General features: G+C 34.6%; 1 protein-coding gene across 1 annotated transcript in view; it reads left to right on the top strand.

The window, feature by feature from the left end:
- skic2 (SKI2 subunit of superkiller complex) overlaps positions 1 to 21,976 on the top strand; it is a 23,870-nt gene extending 1,894 nt beyond the window's left edge. Inside the window, exons 5-28 of the mRNA XM_016286077.1 lie at positions 2,955 to 3,069; positions 3,153 to 3,227; positions 3,319 to 3,372; positions 3,715 to 3,872; positions 3,965 to 4,135; positions 4,266 to 4,411; positions 5,463 to 5,609; positions 5,709 to 5,793; positions 5,879 to 5,985; positions 6,071 to 6,217; positions 7,024 to 7,123; positions 7,232 to 7,444; positions 8,934 to 9,044; positions 9,157 to 9,268; positions 11,092 to 11,210; positions 12,577 to 12,717; positions 13,820 to 13,924; positions 14,784 to 14,919; positions 15,091 to 15,217; positions 15,301 to 15,511; positions 16,621 to 16,731; positions 17,844 to 18,062; positions 20,486 to 20,626; positions 21,028 to 21,976. Of these exons, the coding sequence (XP_016141563.1) occupies positions 2,955 to 3,069; positions 3,153 to 3,227; positions 3,319 to 3,372; positions 3,715 to 3,872; positions 3,965 to 4,135; positions 4,266 to 4,411; positions 5,463 to 5,609; positions 5,709 to 5,793; positions 5,879 to 5,985; positions 6,071 to 6,217; positions 7,024 to 7,123; positions 7,232 to 7,444; positions 8,934 to 9,044; positions 9,157 to 9,268; positions 11,092 to 11,210; positions 12,577 to 12,717; positions 13,820 to 13,924; positions 14,784 to 14,919; positions 15,091 to 15,217; positions 15,301 to 15,511; positions 16,621 to 16,731; positions 17,844 to 18,062; positions 20,486 to 20,626; positions 21,028 to 21,228 (3,252 nt within the window). The 3' untranslated portion in view covers positions 21,229 to 21,976. The remainder of the gene's footprint in view (positions 1 to 2,954; positions 3,070 to 3,152; positions 3,228 to 3,318; positions 3,373 to 3,714; positions 3,873 to 3,964; positions 4,136 to 4,265; positions 4,412 to 5,462; positions 5,610 to 5,708; positions 5,794 to 5,878; positions 5,986 to 6,070; positions 6,218 to 7,023; positions 7,124 to 7,231; positions 7,445 to 8,933; positions 9,045 to 9,156; positions 9,269 to 11,091; positions 11,211 to 12,576; positions 12,718 to 13,819; positions 13,925 to 14,783; positions 14,920 to 15,090; positions 15,218 to 15,300; positions 15,512 to 16,620; positions 16,732 to 17,843; positions 18,063 to 20,485; positions 20,627 to 21,027) is intronic.
- Positions 21,977 to 22,372: the final 396 nt, after the last annotated feature.

Here is a 22,372-nt window from a genome sequence, read left to right as displayed (position 1 = left end):
TCGTAACTGATAAAGAATATCTCTTTGGTTTTGAGACTTAAGTCTTTGCAACTTCAGGGATCTTATCTATGCACAATCAGCTTGTAACACTCCAAAGAGAAAGGAAAACTTGAAATCGCATCATATGACCCCTCAAAATGAAATTAAAATTAAAAAATATAAAAATATAATAGAAAATATTAAAAATTTAAAATACTGCCTTGGCAACTAACTGAAATAAGAAGTTGAAATAGTTGCAATTACTGAAACTGAAATAAAAAAAATTATGAAATATAAATATTTAAATACAAACAAAAACTAATAAAATTACAAAAGCACAAATTAAACTACACTGAAATTAAAATGGAAACTGAAAATATAAAAATAAAAGGTAATTTAAAACGTTAATAAACACAATAATAGCATACAAGTGAGACTAAAATAACACTAGATAGGTTGATTTCCAGAAGAATGTAAAAATTGTGATTCATAAAAAAAATTGCTTAGTTTATTGGACTGTCTCAACATGTCATCTTCCCACTCGACCAATGATTGAGTTTGAGTCAGACTATCATTTTGCCCAGCCAATGGAAAGCTGTTTTGGAAACAAAAATGAAAAACTTATGTTGGTATCAGAGATGTAGCTCTGGATTGGTTTATTTCTTATTTGTCGAATAGGTCTTTTTCCGTAGTGCTTGGCGATGCCTCCTCTTTTTGTGCTCCTTTATTTTGTGGGGTCCCTCAGGGATCTATTTTGGGTCCCCTTCTGTTTACTATCTACATGTTACCCCTGGGTCAAATTATGCACAGTTATGACGTTGAGTTCCACTGCTATGCAGATGATGCGCAATTGTATGTCCCGGTAAAGCCTGGTATTATTGATACATCCCATATTATGTCATGCTTCATCGAAATCAAAAATTAGATGTCGAAAACTTTTTTGCAGTTGAACATTTGGGCAGCATTATGCTAATATTTCCACATAGTGAGGTAGATATGTGGGGACGTGTTAGAATGAGCCGTTTTAGGGGGGCGGGGCAGAGTCGTAACTGATAAAGAATATCTCTTTGGTTTTGAGACTTAAGTCTTTGCAACTTCAGGGATCTTATCTATGCACAATCAGCTTGTAACACTCCAAAGAGAAAGGAAAACTTGAAATCGCATCATATGACCCCTCAAAATGAAATTAAAATTAAAAAATATAAAAATATAATAGAAAATATTAAAAATTTAAAATACTGCCTTGGCAACTAACTGAAATAAGAAGTTGAAATAGTTGCAATTACTGAAACTGAAATAAAAAAAATTATGAAATATAAATATTTAAATACAAACAAAAACTAATAAAATTACAAAAGCACAAATTAAACTACACTGAAATTAAAATGGAAACTGAAAATATAAAAATAAAAGGTAATTTAAAACGTTAATAAACACAATAATAGCATACAAGTGAGACTAAAATAACACTAGATAGGTTGATTTCCAGAAGAATGTAAAAATTGTGATTCATAAAAAAAATTGCTTAGTTTATTGGACTGTCTCAACATGTCATCTTCCCACTCGACCAATGATTGAGTTTGAGTCAGACTATCATTTTGCCCAGCCAATGGAAAGCTGTTTTGGAAACAAAAATGAAAAACTTATGTTGGTATCAGAGATGTAGCTCTGGATTGGTTTATTTCTTATTTGTCGAATAGGTCTTTTTCCGTAGTGCTTGGCGATGCCTCCTCTTTTTGTGCTCCTTTATTTTGTGGGGTCCCTCAGGGATCTATTTTGGGTCCCCTTCTGTTTACTATCTACATGTTACCCCTGGGTCAAATTATGCACAGTTATGACGTTGAGTTCCACTGCTATGCAGATGATGCGCAATTGTATGTCCCGGTAAAGCCTGGTATTATTGATACATCCCATATTATGTCATGCTTCATCGAAATCAAAAATTAGATGTCGAAAACTTTTTTGCAGTTGAATGACTCCAAGTCAGAAGTGCTTATAATTACCCCATGCATCCCCAGTAGTGCTAGTATGAATAATCTCTAGTCTGGGTGCCTTATCTAATAATGTTCGAAAAGAGGCTCGCAGCTTAGGTGTAGTTTTTGACTCAGAACTGTCCTTTGATGTTCAGGTGACTAAAGTGGTGCAGTCTTGTTTTGCACAACTGAGGCAACTAACGAAGATAAAGTCATTCCTTTCTTTGGCAGATTTGGAAAAGGTCATTCATGCTTTTATTTCTTCCAGACTTGATTATTGTAATGCACTTTATTCTGGTATTAGCAAGAGAAATCTCCAAAGATTGCAGCTGATTTAAAATGCTGCTGCTAGGCTTTTAACACGTACTAAGAAAAGTGACCACATTACACCGATTCTTGCTGCTCTTCACTGGTTGCCTGTGAGTTTTAGAATTGATTTTAAGATTTTGTTGCTTGTTTTTAAAGCCTTGAAGGGTCAGGGTCCTGCCTATATTTGTGATTTATTAATTCCTTATGAGCCTGATCGCTGCTTGAGATCCTCTGACCCTCCCTATTAATGGTTCCAAAATCTTGACTTGTTACTAAAGGTGACAACGCTTTTGCTATCCGTGCGCCTAAGCTATGGAACGCCCTGCCTGGGGATATTAGGCAGGCTCCTACTGTATCCTCTTTTAAGTTTCTTCTTAAGACTCATTTTTATCGTATGGCTTTTTCTTAATTTTGATGGTATTTTTTGTATTTTGTTACTGTACTGATCTTTTTATTGTAAAGCACTTTGTAACTTTGTTTTGAAAGGTGCTATATAAATAAATGTTTACTTACTTTGGAAACAATCATTATTTTTTGGGTTCAGTTTCTGCAGAAAATGTGTTGCCTAAATGATGCTCTTCATCTTTAAATTAAAATTCCTTTTTTTAATGTGTGCAAGGAAACCACAGTAAATGTTCTTTATAATGTAATGTAATTGTTTTTTCCACAGTAATTGTTTTTTCTTTATGTCAGGTGTTATTAGAGGACACAGGATTGTCTGCCAAAAATTCTCTCTCATTACAAAGACAGCCTGGACCTCCGTCAGAGAGTCTGAGAGGGAGTAACACAAACTATCCATTTCTGCCAGGTTCAGTAGTTCATATTTAGATCAACTTCTCATAATTGTATTTTAAAATGATCCAGTTTTTAAACTCTTCTGTCCTCGTACAGGTGGAATGGAAGAACTGACGTTAGAGCAGATTAAGAAAAAGTCAGAGCTGGAAGAAGACATTGACTTTGAGGAAGGTTAGTGGTCTGTTTCGTTTTGTCAGTTAACAATCATTTGTGAGTGTGTGGGAGAGAAAAAGAAACCGTGACAGTTTGTTTCTTGACTTAGATTTGTTGATGGTTCCTCCTGGGCTGAAGGCTGGTATGGACTTCAGTGACAAAGGTCTGATTTCAGTATTGCTCTCTGGATGTATAACTTGTCATCATCCCTCTTTAGGTTGTGCATTATTATCCAAAAATAAAAAAAATCTGTCATAGTTTTCTCACCCTCATGTCATTCCAAACATGTATGACTTACTTTCTTCAGCAGAACACATAAGAAGATATTTTAAAGAATGTTGGTGCCCATTGACTTATGGACAAAAAACACACTGAGACTTTTCTAAATAATGTATTTTATGTTCTGCTGAAGAAAGAAAATCATACAGGTTTGGAGCGACATGAGGGTGAGTAAATGATGACAGATTTTTCATTTTTGAGTGGGCTGTCTCTTTAATGCCTTTAGAAGCCAAAACCACGAAGAGTGAGTTGAACCTGTTGTCACTACTGTCGACCTTTGGTGATGGCATCGACGCTCTGCCAGAGGAGAAAGAGGGAGTCTCCCAAAAAGAGGAGACCGTTAAACTTCCCAGAACTAACAGCCTGGAGGACCTGGGCATTAAAGTGTGTATTCTTATGCATTTGAATACCCGACATTTCTGTGTTTGTTTTGACGTTTTCAAAATATGTTCTTCTTAAACACATGTACTCTTCAGGATTCAGGCAACTCTCCTTCTCAGCCTTCAGCGAACACAGTAAGTCTGACTGAGCAAAAGAAGAAACCTCAGCAAGAAGACAAGGGAGACAATAAAAAATGGGCCGTTCCTGTGGACATCAGCTCACCCTGTGACGACTTCTACAAGCGTATACCTGATCCAGCCTTCAAGGTCAGAACTCAATATTTGTTCATCATTTTACAAGGTTTAATAGTGAAGCTGCTGTTATGCACATGGTTTTTGTGAGTTTGCTATAATAAAAGGTTGTTTGTTTTTTTTCTTTATTCCTGCCCCGTCTCAGTATCCCTTCGAGCTGGACGTGTTTCAGAAGCAGGCTATTCTCCGACTCGAAGCTCATGACTCCGTCTTTGTCGCGGCTCACACCTCAGCCGGCAAGACCGTGGTGGCTGAATACGCAATTGCACTTTCCCAGAAACACATGACCAGGTCTTTACTTTTTAATACACTACCGTTCAAAAGATTGGGATCAGTTGGGATTGGTTAACGGAAGTCTTTTACGCATTTATTTGATCAAAAATACAGTAAAAACTGTAATATTGTGAAATATTATTACAATTCAAAAGAACTGATTTCTATTTGAATATATTTTCAAATGTAATTTATTCCTGTGATCAAAGCTGAATTTTCAGCAGCATTACTCCAGTCTTCAGTGTCACATGATCCTTCAGAAATCATTCTGATATGCTGATTTGCTGCTCAAGAAACATTTCTTATTATTATCAATGATGAAGTTGTGCTGCTTAATATTTTTGTGGAAACCGTGAAAAGAACATTTATTTAACATTATTAATGTCTTACTGCAGGTTTTTTTTTTTATAGTTAAACTAAAATTAAACCATAAAAAAATTGTTACTTGGAGAAAGAAAAAAAAGGTTAACCAAACTAAAACAAAAATGATTTATTATTTAATTATTTTATTTCAGCTAGTTGCCCAGGTAGCATTTCTCATAGTTTGACTTTAGTTTATCTTGAAGTATTAAAGTAACTACAACTACTAATACAAATTAATAAAAGCTATATGAAAACATTTTAAACAAAAAAAAAACGGCAAATTACTAAAACTTTAACTAAAATTAAAATGAAAACAAAAAGTAAACAAAGAGTGAAAAATTTAAGGGGGTCTGAATACTTTCCGTACCCACTGTATATTAAATTCAAACTAGCAACAAAAAATATAATAGTATATCAGTGATACAAAAATAACTGCGTTGCTGTCACTTTAAAAATAAAATAAAATACATGCTTGCGGAATTTAAAAAAAATTCAAATCATACCTACAAACTTTTAAATAGTAGGTATTTAAAAAAAAAAAATTCTTAGCAGATTTTTTTTTTTTTTTAAACCACGTTAAAGTACTTGTAAATAAAGCACTTTTAATTCCCATTGTGTATGAAATGTGCTAAATAAGTAAACATATCTTGTCTTACTGTAACATTAGATGAATGGCTCATACCAATATCACTGTTCCTCCTGACAGGACCATTTACACATCCCCCATCAAGGCCTTGTCCAATCAGAAGTTCCGGGACTTCAAGGCCACATTCGGTGACGTGGGACTGTTGACTGGAGATGTCCAACTGAGCCCTGAAGCCTCGTGTCTCATCATGACCACTGAGATCTTGAGGTGATTATCCAATAGCAGGCCTTCATGTCAGTTACTTACAATTCATAGTTAGTCCCGTGCATGATTTTTTTGTAAATCAGTATGTCTTCCTCCTAACAGATCTATGCTCTATAATGGGTCCGAGGTCATTCGAGATCTGGAATGGGTCATTTTTGATGAGGTTCACTATATCAATGATGCAGAGGTGATGAATTCAGTTCAAAAATCTATTTCAGTTATGCTTTTGTCTTTATTGTATTCAGATCTCATATGATTTTGTTGTTTGTCAGAGGGGAGTGGTGTGGGAGGAAGTGCTTATCATGTTGCCAGAGCATGTTAGCATCATCCTACTGAGTGCCACAGTGCCAAACGCAGTGGAGTTCAGTGAATGGATCGGGTGTGTGTATTATCAAAGCCATTTTATCCTGCTCTATGTAGATCGTGTGGCTCACACAGTTTTACTGTGCTTTCTCCGTCCTCAGGCGTATCAAGAAGCGGCCCATCTATGTGATCAGCACAATTAAGAGGCCTGTTCCTCTAGAGCACTATCTCTATACCGGCAACAGCACCAAGACTCAGAAAGAGCTCTTCCTGTTGCTCGACCCCTCTGGAAACTTCCTCACTAAAGGGTGCGTTAAGTCACGAAACAAGATTGCATTTCAAAACAAGAATTATTGAAGATTCATTGAAGTCTCTTATGCTGAACAAGGCTGCATTTATTTGATCAAAAATTCAATAAAAAGTAATATTGTGGAATATTATTATAATTTAAAATACCTGTTTTCTATTTGAATGTGTGTTGAAATGTAATTTATTCCTGTGATGTCAAAGCTGAATTTTCAGCATCATTACTCCAGTCTTCAGTGTCACATGATCCTTCAGAAATCAGTATAATATGCTGATTTACTGATCAAGTAACATTTCTGATTATTATCAATGTTGAAAACAGTTGTGCTGCTTCATATTTTGGGGAAACCGTGATACATTTTTGTTTTCATGATACTTTGATAAATAGAAATTTCAAAAGAACAGCATTTATTTGAAATAGAAAATAAATAAAGAGAGCGTAAAATTAAAATAGAGAGAGTAAACTTGGAATGTGGATGAAAAATAATAATAAATCATTTAATATTATAATGTGTTTGCAGTGTCCGTCTGGTTGCTTGATTGTTTTCTACATTGTAAATGGACTATATCTGCTGCAATTAAGATAACATTTGAACTCAGATGGGTTTATTTAGTAAATAACGGTCAGAAAGAGGGTTGAATATGGTGTATAAATCTATATGATGACTTTTCACCTAAAAAAAGAAAAAATCTTTGAATAACATATTTAGACTAACATTATAGATGGACTTCAAACAAAGTTTTACACAAGTATAGCAAAAGGCTTGTGTAAATTAATTTAAATTGAAACAAGTGTTTTGTTTTTCAGCTACTATGCCGCAGTGGAAGCCAAGAAGGAACGCACTAGTAAACATGCACAGTCTTTCGGCACAAAGAACGTGTCACAGCACAACACAACAGCCAGTCAAGTCAGTGTCTGAAGCTCTCGTCATTTCCTTTTAAACAAATTATCTCTATTTCCTGCAACTACAGTGTTTTTTTACGGTGTTTCCTTCATCCTCCCCGTTCTCTGTTAGGATCGAGCCGTGTGGCAGACGCTGCTGAGCTATCTGTCTCAGAGGCAGCAGACTCCAGTGGTGGCGTTCACCTTCTCCCGGACACGCTGTGATGAAAACGCCCGCTCTTTGACCTCTCTGGACCTCACCAACTCCATAGAGAAGAGCGAGATCTACTCCTTCCTGCAGAAGAGCCTGACCAGACTGAGAGGAGGCGATCGGCAGTTGCCACAGGTACATGAGATTTGGGTCCAGTGTAGCAGTAGAACAAGAGTTTTCATTGGCTAATTCAGATATCTGGAAAAACAAGGTGGCTTATACCCAATATAATGCTGATAAATTATACATAACTCAATTTAATGATAACAAGCAGAAATGCTGAAATTAAATCAACACTTATTTAAAATAATATATATATATATTTAGAAAATGTATGTCTGGGTCATGTTCCACCCTGAAATCAAACAAAAGAAAAAGTAATAAATTACATTTTACTTGAAGCCTATTTTAGGAACATTAAGATGTTTTGCACTGTCTTAACTTATTAAGTGTATACTTTCTTTCTTTCAAAATTATACAAAATAATACATAATCTTTTATGCATCACAGTAGTAAATAATGTTTTTTTTTTTACATTACAGTATGTTACTGACAGTTAAACTCAGTAACCTGCTGTAAAAACCCCACTATTTACTACTGTAATGCAATAAAAGAAGATGTATTATTTAATTTTTTGAAAGACAAATTCAAAGAATTCACTACTATTTAGGTTTGGGGTCGATAAGATATTTTTGAAAGAAGTCTGGTAACACTTTACTTAAAGCCTTTCTATATGTAACCCTGGACCACAAAACCAGTCATGAGGGTCAATTTTTCGAAATTGAGATTTATACATCATCTGAAAGCTAAATAAATAAGCTTTCCATTGATGTATGGTTACATCATCAATGTATTATAATATTGGTTATGATAGGACAATATTTGACTGAGATACAACTATTTGAAAATCTGGAATCTGAGGGTGCAAAAAAATCAAAATATTGAGAAAATCGTCTTTAAAGTTGTCCAAGTTCTTAGCAATGCATAATTACTAATAAAAAATTTAGTTTTAATATATTTACAGTACAAAGTTTACAAAATGTCTTCATGGAACATGATCTTTACTTAATATCCCAATGATTTTTGGCATAACAGAAAAATCAACTATTTTGACCATACAATGTTTTTTTGGCTATTGCTACAAATATACCCCAGCGACTTAAGACTGCTTTTGTGGTCCAGGGTCACATATAATGCATTATAAAAATATTTGTAATGCATTAATTATGCCTTGTAATGCATCTTATGATTCTATGAATAATAATTATAATACAGTATAACACCTATCGATTCATAGTTACATATTTAGAATGTACAATGCATTAAACACTTGATAAATGACCAATTTCAGATGTAACAAGGGATCTGCAAATATTATAATGCATTTTAACTTTTGTTACAGATATAATGCATTGCATTGTACATTATGAATACCTTTATAATGCATCATACATAACAGCTTCAAGTAAAGTGTTACCAGAAGTCTCTTATGCTCACCAAGGCTGTGTTTATTTGACCAAAAATACAGTCAAATCAGTAATATTGTGAAATGACTGTTTTCTATGTGAATATATTTGAAAATGTATTTGAAAAATCCACAGAAAAATGAATTTTGTCACCACAGATCCTGTTGATGCGTGATTTGCTGAAGAGAGGGATTGGTGTTCACCACAGCGGCATCCTGCCAATCCTGAAGGAGATTATTGAGATGCTCTTCTCCAGAGGTTTAGTAAAGGTTTGTTTTATGGACTTGTTTTATACAAGCTTTATTTGAATAGAGAAAAGCTCAATTTATCGCTGTATTTGATTAGAGAAAAGCAAAATAGTTGGTGACTTTTCTCTTTCAGGTGCTGTTTGCTACAGAGACGTTTGCCATGGGTGTGAACATGCCTGCCAGAACCGTCGTGTTCGACAGCATCCGCAAACATGACGGCACAGGCTTCAGAAACCTGCTGCCCGGTAAAAACACAGCTCCTTTGCTGTCTTACATCACAAACAACAAAATGCCTGTTTTGTCCAAACATATCCTGACTTGCAGCTCTTATGCACGCCTGTTGCATGTATTCTCATTTAAAATGATAACTGTTTACAATTATTATACAAATTATCATACAAATGGACATTATAAGAAGCTGTCAGATACTTGTTGGCGGAGACGCTACAGGCAGACAGACGCCACTGATGGCCAGGTGTTTGATGCATTAGCCGTCTCTAATGAATGAGCAGATTAATTATGCTGGAGTAGTGCAGATGTTTGTGCACATGTGACCGGACTGCAGTGAGACAGCAGGAGGCCTTTGATGTGTGTGTGTTTGTGTGAGAGAGAGAGAGATGCTTGAGTTTGCTCAAATCTATTTTTCTTCTAATAATAGTGTGTATGAAAAAAGGGAAGAGGGAGAGAGTATAGCGCACAGTTAGCACAGATTTGAGTGTAGATGGCCCTGTTTTAGCCATTGCGTCAAAGACATTTTGCATATTGCCAATATGCAACATAGATATTCATAAAACATTTGGGTAGATGTGACAATACATATAAAAAATGTGCCTGGGTCATGTTTCACCCCCAAAATCAAAATATAGAAAATTTTTAAATTGTTATTTTTAATTTTAAGACAATTATACATTTTACTTGAATGACAATTTTAAGAAATTGATGCCCATTTTAGAAACATTTTCCAAGTAATTTTATGACAATTAAACACAATTAAACTACCTCTCAGTAACCTACTGCAATGTAAAAAAAATACCATTCTTATTACTGTAATTAAAAAATATATATTATTTAATTGTGAAAGATAATTCTAAGTACATACTACCATTTAAAAGTTCTGTAAAATTCTTAGTTTTTTTTTTTATTTGATCAAAATACAGTAAGAACACTAATATTGTGAAATATTCTTACAGTTGTTTTCTATTTTAATGTATTTTAAAAAGTAATTTTTCTGGTGATGACTTTTTTCTTTTTGCTCAATAAGCATTTCTTAATACTCTCAATGCTGAAAACAGTTGCGCTGCTTAATATTTTTGTGCAAACCGTGTTAAATATTTTCAGGATTCGCTGATGAACAGAAAGTTCAAAAGAACAGCATTTATTTGAAATATAAATATTTTGTAACATTAGAAATGTATTTACTGGCACTTTAATCAATTTAATGCATACTGGCTCCAAACTTTTAAATGATACTGTCATGGTAGTATTTGTTGTATTAAATTATATGATATATGATCAATTATATGATTACTTTAATCTAAAACAAAAAAGATTCACAGATAATTGGATTCTTAATTGTCATTGAAATAGCGTTTCAAAATCTTAATGGCCTCAAATGGTAAAAAAACTGCTTATTTTTCTTTAAGCAAAGTATATTTTACTATAATAATAATTCGCGATTAATCGCATCTAAAATAAAAGTTTTTGTTTACATAATATATATGTGTGTGTACTGTGTATATTTATTATGCATATATAAATACACACACATGCATGTATATATTTATGTTTATGTTTTAAATATATTTATATATAATATAAATTATCTGAATGTAAATATATACATGTAAATATTTTCAAAATATATACTGTATGTGTGTGTATTTATATATGCATAATAAATATACACAGTACACACACATATATTATGTAAACAAAAACTTTTATTTTGGATGCAATTAATCTTTGTGTGTGAGTGTGTGACACTTTCGAAGTGAGATTAAATGTAAATGTATAAAATGTTTTTGTTTAAAAGATTACACAACTGATGCTAAACTATGTGTGTGTGTAGGTGAGTACATTCAGATGGCGGGCCGTGCGGGCAGAAGAGGTTTGGATGCTACAGGGACTGTTATCATCCTCTGTAAGGCGGGAGTTCATGATATGGGAGACCTCCACGCCATGATGCTGGTCAGTCTGTGTTAAACACCTACAGCTCTCTCCGCTGGTGCATGATCGGAAAGTTATTTTGTTCGTAGCTGGTAAAGTCCTCCAATTTACGGCCATTACTGCAGCAATCTCCTCCTAATCCAGGCTTTACTATGATCTGAGAACAGATATCCCATCTCGTCTTTGTAAATCACTGCCTGATTGTTCATGCTAGAGCCAAATACAAGTGTCGCTGGTCTTTTTTTAGAGTCATGCAGCCTGTGAGTGCACCTCTGTCCTCCTCTTGTGGATGGAGTGTGGGTGAATGAGCTCCTCTTCATTAGAGTGTCCAGCGTGCCAGAGCTGTTTTAACCTCTCAGTGTTTAACATCACAGCTATTCAGTCAATTAACCCCTGTCCCTGATTCACTGCCATTCCAGCACAGAACTCACCAGCATTCACTAGTGCTGCTGTCATTTTGCTAGTCTCCACATTACACATACCAGCATAAACATGAAAGCCGATTTGTAGTGTTTTTTGGACTTAAGGTTTGGAGCCAGTGTTATTTTAGTGTATTCAGGTAACACTTTACAACAAGGTTCCATTTGTTAACATTAGTTAGCCACATTAGTTAACATAAACTAACAATAAAAAATACTTCTAAAGCATATTTGATTCCAACATTTACTAATACATTATTATAATGAAAAGTTGTATCTATTAATGTTTTTAGTGGACCTGAGCTAAAATGGACTAACAATGAACAGCTTTTTTTAAATTAACTAACATTAACAAAGATTAATAAATACTGTAACAAATGTATTGCTCATTGTTAGATAATGTTAGTTAATGTATTAAGTATAGATAACAAATGGAACCTTATTGTAAAATATTAGTTTTTTATATACTATTATATTATTTATTAATTAATATTTTGAATAGCTTTTATTTTCCCTTTTAATTTAAGTTTTAGTAATTTTTTTTTTCATTTTTATTGCCTTTTGTTTTAGTTTTTTCTAAATATATACATTTCTACATGGTTTTAATTCATTTCAGTTTTAGTTTTAGAAATTCTAGTACTTCAACCTAAACTTTGTTTAACTTTTTTGTTTGTTTAACTATTGCATCTAATATTTATATTTTATTTTAGCTCAATTTCACTTCCTAATAATAATGTAATATTAGGTTTAGCTTAATTTTTTTGCTTTGTTTTTCACCTGGAAGATAATAAATTAGGCAAATAAATTCCATAGACTTATATTGAAGAGGCAAGTGATTAATTTTGAGAGACCAGAATATCATTTGAATTGGATCAGTAAAAAAACAGCTCAGTAACATGTTCAAGATACTCTGACATGTTTGCTATCGCAACACCCTAGCTTCAGGGCAGTGAGTTTTGCAGAGGCAGATCCTCAGAAAGAAGAGAATAAGTGAGCTGAGAAACACACTCTCATCTCTCCCTCCGCTGGACACAGAGGGGCAGTTATCTGATTTAGTGTCATATTACCACACCATCACAGAGCTGTGCATCACCACAGAGACCCTGCAGGTGCACGCACACAAACACACACATTTATATGAGCACAGTGTACGCTATCACAGAGCTCAAACACTGGATTCACAGCATTTGGCCGATTACATGCATTTGTAAACCAGCTAAGAAAAACCTTGGACAGTTGGGTTCTGATTAAATGACAGAATTGCATTAATTGAATTTAAAAAAAAAAGAATTATCTTGATTTAAATTTCATTCAGGGCTATTATAGTGAACTAAAACTAAAACCATAAAAAAATTGTTACTTCAAAAAAATGTACGCAACAATTTAACAACTAGTTGCTAAGGCAACATTTCTTATTTTCGTTTTGTTCAATTTGATGTAATAAAATAACTATCACAGCATTTGGCCGATTACATGCATTTGTAAACCAGCTAAGAAAAACCTTGGACAGTTGGGTTCGGATTAAATGACAGAATTGCATTAATTGAATTTTTAAAAAAAAGAATTATCTTGATTTAAATTTCATTCAGGGCTATTATAGTGAACTAAAACTAAAACCATAAAAAAATTGTTACTTCAAAAAAATGTACGTAACAATTTAACAACTAGTTGCTAAGGCAACATTTCTCATTTTCGTTTTGTTCAATTTGATGTAATAAAATAACTCAAACTAAAAGCCATATACACATATTTTAAAATTCACAGAACGTACTACAAAAAATGAAATATATGAAATAAACAAATATAATAAACGAAAATATAAAAATAAAAACTCATTAAAAATGTTATGAAAAATGGTTGTATTTCAGTGATACTAAAATAACACTGATATGATTTAAATTCTTAGAATTTACAGTTATTTGTTGTTATTATAACAGGTGATGATAATATTTAGCTTGTTTATTTTAAAACAATATTTTTGATTTGTTTTTTTGTTTTTTTTATTAGTTAATTTATTAATTTAAGAAAAATCTGAGCCATCAAGTGCTTTCAAAACCACCAGACCAATTATTATTTCTATATAATATTTAAAATGCATACATGTACAGTATATACATACATACAAACATGCAGTACATATATAAATTGTATTCTATATTTAAAATAATCACGCTCTATGTGTGTGTGTGTGTGTGTGTGTGTGTGTGGCAGCGAGCTGTACTGGAGTCAATGAATGGACTGAAAGCTCTGTCTGTGGGGAGGGTGGTAATAGTGAACAACGGCCAGCATCACAACGCCCTGGCAGTCATTCTACAGGTGTGTGCCTGAATAATGAACACATTTTACTGTCAACTTCTCCTTCTCTAACCATGAACACACATCTGCAGCAATGACCAATGACAATATCATGCATCCATTTGGGAAAGTGGGGTAAGATATTTTTTTTATTTAAAGATAAAAGATAAGTTTTTTTTTTTAAAGAAAAAAAATTGAAAGTCATATTTCAATGGCTATATATAGATGTTTTCTTCTAATTTGAGTGTATAGCCAACAATCTGAAATATAATTAGTATTTTTTTTAACGATTTTTTATGTTTTTGAAAGAAGTGCGTTATGTTCAACAAAGCTGCATTTATGTGATTAAAAACAGTAATATTGTAAAATATTATTACAATATTTTAATGCATTTTAAATATATTAATATATTTTACATTTTAATATATGTTAAAATGCTGTTTATTCCTGTGATCAAAGCTGAATTTTCAGCATCATTACTCCAGTCTTCAGTGTCACATGATCCTTCAGAAATCATTTCTAATATGGTGTTTTGCTGCTCAAGAAACATTTCTGATTATTATCAATGTTGAAAACAGTTGTGCTGATTAATATTTTTCTGGAAACCATGATACATTTTTTCAGGATTCTCTGATAAATATAAAGTTCAAACGCACTGAATTTATTTGAGATAAAAATTTTGTAACATTATAAGTGTCTTTACTGTCCCTTTTGATCGATTTAATGCATCCTTGCTTATTAAAAGTATTACTTTCTTTCAAACTTTTGAACAGTAGTGTATTTCCCAGAGGACAATTTAAGAAGAAAGTTGCACAGCTTACCTCAATCTCCTCTATTTGTTTTCCTCTCTCTCTCTCTTTCCTCTCATCTCCTCCCACAGGTGTCCAACGATGCAGTAAATCGCACGTTCACCGCTCTCATTATCTGTGAGAAGGGTAACGAGGAGGCGGCGAGTGATGATCTGTCTAATAAAGCCTTCCATCCCATCTACAGCACTACACTGTTTATTCCAGAGGGTGAGCAAACACATACACATACACACACAGCATCGCATCCACCCAAAAACCTTGCCTGCCCACACCGTAAATCACCAAGGTAGGAGAGTGACGTCATGAACGTCACAACTACTTTTATAGCTTCTTTTGTTGTTAAAGTGTCATTTACAGTGTGACTGTGTGTGTGTGTAGGACCCTGCAGTCACACGGTGCAGAAACTGAAGTTGCAGGACATCTCTGCCATCACAACCAAAACCCTCAAGGTCATTCCAGAGAGAATCATCGACAACTATAATAAAAGACAGCAGCCACGCTTCAGGTCTGTATGTGCTCATCTAAGCTGTGAGTGAATTTGCATTTGTTGAACTGTGGCAGTGATAATAAATAAACTTCCCTTCCTAGACTTGATCCACCAGGTCAGGCTATTTCTACAGCAACTCAGGAGCTCCTGCGATTGGCTGAGGCCAATCCAAATGGTATTACGACCCTGGACCCTGTGAATGACCTGCACCTGAAGGGTGTGGATGTGGTGGAGGGAGTGATGAGGCACCGAGTGTTACAGGACTGTCTGAAAGACTTCCACTGTATCCACTCACCCACCTTCACTGAACAGGTCTGTGTGTTATACTCATGTGTCACATTCATACACTACCGTTCAAAAGTCTGGGGTCCGTACGATTGTTGAAAGAAATTAATACATTTATTCAGCAAGTATGCATTAAATGGATCAAAAGTGACATTTATAATGTTACAAAAGATTTATATTTTAGATAAATGCTGTTCTTTTGAACTTTCTATTAATCAAATAAATAAAAACCTGAAAAAAGTGAATCACATTTCCACCAAAATATTAAGCAGCAAACCATAAAAAAACATTTTCGACATGTTTCCCCTTTGAATTAAACAGATTTTTCTGAGCCTTTTGCCAGATATTTGTTCTTGTTGTAATCATAAACTTACTTCATTTGGATCAATTTCTCACAAAACAAGACTTTTTATTTTATGTAATTTTGCTTTTCAAGTAAATGTATCTTGATTTAAGAATCTTTAGACATTTGCACTGGAAAACAAGACAAAAATACATGAAGAGCATCACTTTTTGTCAGTGTGAGCAGAAGGTACAGTAAAAGTTTGTTGTATTTTTATACTTTGAAGCACTGCTAATACAAGACATTTACATTTACATAGAGCCCGTATTGACATATTGTGTTCCATTCAATTTATTCCTTAAAGTTTCTTTACTTGGTTCTGAAAGTCTTAAATTTACCTTCATAAAGCCTGCAGATACCCTGTCAAACAGAAAACAGCTTATTTAAATTGTAATAATATTTCACAATATTACTGTTTTTACTGTAGAGTAAGTAAGAGACTTCTTTGCCGACCCCAAACGTTTGATTGGTTGTGTTTTTCCTGCTGTTTTAGGTCATGTCCAAATCCACTGTGCAGACAAAAGGGAAAAAAAATATTTCTAATCTAAATGTATCTTCTGCTGTATTTTCTCATCCATATTTAGTAATTTGGTACAGTAACTCTTCCAAGTGCACAGACTCTGATTTATTGAGTGTGACAGTGGCAGGGAGGAATAAGGATGTGTCTCATTAGCTCTCAGTAATCACTTCCAGCCTTCACCTTCTGCAGTGCGCTGATGGAGTAGAGTGATAAACTCGCTCTCTCTCACTGTCATTTCCATATTCTCTCTCTGTGTGTGAATATCTTGCTCAGTTTGCACGTGTGCAGGAGAGGATGAGTGTACAGGAAGAGCTTGACAAGCTTCTGTTCCTGGTGTCTGATCAGTCATTGACACTGCTGCCTGAGTACCATCAGAGAATCAAGGTCAGTCCATCTACTCATTCTGGTGAATATCCATGATATAGACAGTAGCACAGTAATATGTTCTTTGATATGCAGTCACGAACAACAAGAGTTTTGTATATAAACATGTAGACACACACACAGGTCATCAAAGATGTAAATGTGCTTGTTTCTTCATCTGAACAGATTTGGAGAAATGTAGCATTACATCACTTGCTCACCAATGGGTCCTCTGCAGTGAATGGGTGCCGTCAGAATGAGAGTCCAAACAACTGATAAAAACATCACAATAATCCACAAGTAATCCACACCACTCCAGTCCATCAGTTAACATCTTGTGAAGTGAAAAGCTGCGTATTTGTAAGAAACAAATCCAACATTTTAACTTAAAAACGGACTAAAATAAAGTCAAATGTGTCAGTGGATTTTGATGTGAGAGAACAACAGATGGACTTTTTCACTTGTGGAAGTATTATTATGGATTATAGGCTCATATTTTGACCAGAAGCGACGTTTAAAACATCTTAATGATGCATTTGTTTCTTACAAACACAGCATTTCATTTCACAAGACGTTAACTGATGGACTGGAGTGGTGTGGATTACTTGTGGATTATTGTGATGTTTTTATCAGTTGTTTGGACTCTCATTCTGACGGCACCCATTCACTGCAGAGGACCCATTGATGAGCAAGTGATATAATGCTACATTTCTCCAAATCTGTTCAGATAAAGAAACAAATTCATCTACATCTTTGATGCAAATTTTCATTTTTGGGTGAACAACTCCTTTAAGTTTCAAGTGAAATTTGACATTAAACCATTATTGCATGCACAATAGAAAAAAATAGATAACAGTGTAGTGCCTTAGAAACCTGGGACAGAAAAGTGTAAACTGCTCTAATTATGGAAAAAGAAGACCAAAAAGTATCTGCTTCCAATAATCTTAATCAGACCAGAATTAATCATTTGAAATGTTAATATTGGCCAATACTGATACAGTTGCTGATATTTTGTGCATCAATCATTAACATTTTTTACCATTCTTTGTTCACCTGGTGTTAAAAATCACCAATAAATGTTTGCAAATGTTTTAAGCAAAGTCAGTGCTAACAGTATAGTGCTATATTGGCAGGTGCTGGAAGCGCTGCAGTATGTGGACAGCACTGGGGCGGTTCAGCTGAAGGGTCGTGTGGCGTGTCAGATCAGCAGTCATGAGCTGCTACTCACTGAACTCCTGTTTGAGAACACACTGAGTCCTCTCGCCCCTGAGGAGAGCGCCGCCCTGCTGTCCTGCCTCATCTTCACACAAAACACCCAGATAGACCCGCACATCACCAACACGCTACAGGAGGTAAAGCAGTGCTCGCCACATTCTCACAACCGCATTCCCGCCGCCAAGGAAAACCTGGAAATACTTGCGATTCCCAGCATCCCATACTTGTTGATGCCGGAGATTAAAAGCTGCGGAAATCCTATGAATTATACATGCTAATACATTATACCCATCTGAAAAGCATCAAGCATTTTTTTCGAGCCCACAGCCATTAGAATATAAAGCAAGAGATACTCTTGTCGTCATGGTTATGGATGGATGTGAATTTATACGGCTCTCTGAGCTCATACACCCAAGAGATGTGCTTAAGAATGTAGTGGATGCAGCCTGGATGCTTTGCTTTATGCCTTTAGCAAAGGATGCAGTCGCACGCGAACATGTCGGTGTGTGTTGTCGAATGGCCCAGAAACATGGAATTGCTTTAAAGGGACCGTGAATAAGTCATGACACTAGACTGAGAAGCACACAAGAGTTTATATAGTTCACAGAGGCTCGTAGGCCAATGTGAAAAAGTCCTTGCTGTTCAAACGCTGCGAGGTGAGGTTGTACAGGTAATGTAGCTGCAGGATTGACTGCATGACTACATTGCCTGCCTTGCTCTAGTTGTGTAAGCACTTAGACAGCAGATGGAGAAGAGAGTAGTGCGCAGGACAAAAGAAACTGACGCAGTGCTGTACTTAGACTAGAGATCTCACTATATGACTAATGTATAAAACTATATGTTTAGGCCTGCCAATTAAATTAATTACACAAGATGCCACTTACACTCAATTGAATTAATCACTATTTGTCACATATAACAACTCTAATTGAAGATAAAACATTAAATGCTGAGTAAATAATTAAGATATTATACAGTGAAAATACAGCTATGGAAAAAAATTAAGAGTTTTTTGGTCAAAATAACAAATGTTTTCATTTGTTGTGATTGAAAATCAGGGTTATTCCACCAAATATAGATTTCTTAACTCTTCTGAAGTTAAAACATTGGTATTGTGTTGTCTAAAAATGAATAAAATCATGTCTGAAGACATGGCATCTTTTTTGTTATTTTCACCAATTGTCAAAAAAAACATTTTTATTAAAAATTTTAGAAGAAATGTTATCAGTAGTTTACAGAATAAAACAAAAATTATGTTTTATTCAGACACGTAACTACAAATCATAAATCCAGAGAAACTGAGAATTTTCAAGTGGTTTCTTAAATTTTCCGTAGCTCTGTATGTATGCTTGTGTGTGGGTGTGTGTGTGTGTGTGTGTGTGTATATATATATATATATATATAGGGTCAGTAAGATTTTGCTAATGTATTTGAAAGAAGGCTGCATTTATTTGATCAAAAATATGGTAAAAAATTTAATATTGTGAAATATTATTACAATTTAAAATAACTGTTTTCTATTTGAATATATTTAAAAATGAAATTTATTCCTGTGATGCAAAGCTGAATTTTCAGCATCATTAATCCAGTGTTCAGTAGCCCCTTTCACACATACAGTCTTTAATGGTAAATTACTGTTAAGAGATCGTGTGTGAATAGGACCTTTTCAAAAAATACCGGTAAATTTGTTCCAGCAATTTACCGGTATGAGAATTTGTAACATTACCAGTAAATTACCGGTGATGCACTCTGTGTGAAAGCAGCACATGATTACCGTATGAGCACGTACGAGTTCAGAACGCGCTGACTTAAGACGTCTACTCTGAGCCAATCATAACATTCTGACGCAGATGACGCAAGTCAACGAAATGTCTGAAGTCGTCTAATACGATGTCTCTGGGCCAAAAGCAGCTGCATGAATGTGAACGTTTGACACAAAAATGAAAACATCAACAAAAGCTCTAACCATGTTTTCCTCTCCATGTTTAGAAACACAACACCGGGAGGCGCAGCCGTTTAGAGGTCATTTCTGGTTAATGATGTCACAGAATTTACCGGTATTTTAAAACGGATTTGTGAATGGTGCTTTACCGGTAAAAAGGCGGAATGTCATTGCCCGTGTGAACAGTGCATTTTTGTATTTACCGGTAAAGTCGTTCTGGTAATTTTATTGCAATTTACTGGTATTACTGTGTGAAAGGGGCTAGTGTCACACGATCCTTCAGAAATCATTCTAATATGCTGATTTGTTGCTCAAGAAACATTTCTGATTATTATTAATTCATCATATGTTTGTGGAAACCGGGTTACATTTTTTTTCCAGGATTTTCTGATGAGTGGAAAGCTAAAAAAACAGCATTTATTTGAAATAGAATGCTTTCGTAACATTAGATATGTCTTTACTGTCACTTTTGATCCATTAAATGTGCTCATGCTGAACAAAAGTATTAATTTCTTTTTAAAAATTACTGACCCCAAGCTTTTTATAATGTATACTTAGAATTTATATGTATGATATATAAGTATAAATCATTTTTCTCCCATTCTCTTGCTTTCATAGGGCATCAATCAAGTACTCAGTGTGGCACAGCGTATTGGTGAGCTGCAGATGGATTGTGGGATAGCTCAGACTGCTGAAGACTTTGTGGCCCAGTTCAAGTTCGGCCTGACTGAGGTTGTGTACTGCTGGGCAAGAGGCATGGTGAGCACTGACCTTAAAACAAATCATCCAACCGTCACAGTGGCCTTAATTTGGTGCTCATTTAGTTCAAGTGATATTATATTTTTTATATAATAATATCAAAGAGACAAATTGATTTATCCTTTAAGGAAGACCTAATTATGAAACTTTGATTCATTCAAATATATGTCTATCTATCTAGCTATCTATCTGTGTGTGTGTATACATTTGATATATATATATATATTAAATGTAGCTTCTCTAGCTAATACTAACACTTTACACAAATATTTATATTCTTGTAATGTAGTGATATTAATGTCTGATCAAAATGAACTGATAACCTATATTCCTATTTGGAGAGAGACAATCATATTTCTCCATAGCTCCCAATAATGCTGGTATGTTTTTGTGTTTGGTAGCCGTTTGCTGAGATTGCCCAGCTGACGGATGTGCAGGAGGGGACGATCGTACGCTGTATCCAGAGGCTGGACGAGGTCCTGAAGGAAGTGAGACAGGCTGCGCGCATTGTGGGTGACTCTGTCCTGGGCAGCAAGATGGAAAGAGCCTCGCTGGCCGTACGCAGAGACATTGTGTTCACTGCCTCGCTCTACACTCACTGAGAGAGAGGGAGACAGAATGTGTTTGCGTGTTGATTGGGATATAAAAGAGAGCGTACAGAATATGGACCTGAGAGACTGTAGGCTACTTGAATTACTGAGTGCATGTTTACAATACGTTGAGTATGCATGTGTGAGTGAAGGAGTAATTCACACCTGACCAAAATTGTGATCTCAATATGAAATGGAGGTTGACATCAGTCATGAACTGTAATTAAATGTACAGCAATAAAATGAGCTGTATGTGGAACACTGGTTTCATCCAAATTGTCAGAAAAAGTAGAAACTAATATAGTGCTTTTGCTTTGTGATCATTTTAATAAGGACTGCAGTGGTGTTTTCTTTTATGCTTGTGTCATTATCATTGCTATTTTCACATTTGCTGTCATTTTTTATAATTTTTTTTATTTTTATTTTAATTTTGTCATGCAGGACTTTTCTTTATATATTCTATTTGCGCTACATTTCTGCGTTCTTGCTCTCTCTTAACCCTCTGCCCCCACTATTTTATCCTTAAATATAGTTAATACATTTAAAAAAATCATAAAGTAGCTCTCAGATCAACCAGGGCTATAGCCACATAATTTAGGATGAAACCTCCCAATCCTGAATATTTGATTTCTTTCCCGCATTCCCCGAATTTTATATCAACTTATGTATAATTCTGCTTTCAATAAATGAACATTTTATAATAGAGACATTATGAATATTTCACAAATACATCACCATCGTGACTGTGGCAGTCAATATAGGCCAGCTTTTCATATTAAAAGTTTTTTTTTTAGTCTAAACTTCAGAAAATATGAATGAAGCCCTATTTCAGGCTTCAGGTCCCTTGGGTCCGTGATTCATCGCGCTGTGCGATGGAGGGCCCTAAATCACTTGAAATTATAGCGTGATTTTCTGAAATAACACGGGTATGGTTTACATAAAAGAACCTTTTGGATTAGCCTATCAGTACTTTTTCTTATGATTTAAAAAAAAAACATTATTTCAGTGTAATGAGTCAGTGTCTTGCAATCTTATAAAAGCTCACACTCTAAAAAATGCACTGGGTTGTATTTAACCCAGCATTTTTTAGAGTTTTTTTTTTTAGTCTAAACTTCAGAAAATATGAAAATGTTTTGAGATTTGATTTTTAGATTTA

The sequence above is a fragment of the Sinocyclocheilus grahami genome, unplaced genomic scaffold (genome assembly GCF_001515645.1).
Source record: "Sinocyclocheilus grahami isolate Dianchi unplaced genomic scaffold, SAMN03320097.WGS_v1.1 scaffold205.1, whole genome shotgun sequence".
NCBI classification, from domain to species: Eukaryota; Metazoa; Chordata; class Actinopteri; order Cypriniformes; family Cyprinidae; genus Sinocyclocheilus; species Sinocyclocheilus grahami.
This window is presented reverse-complemented; position numbering and strand designations above follow the sequence as displayed.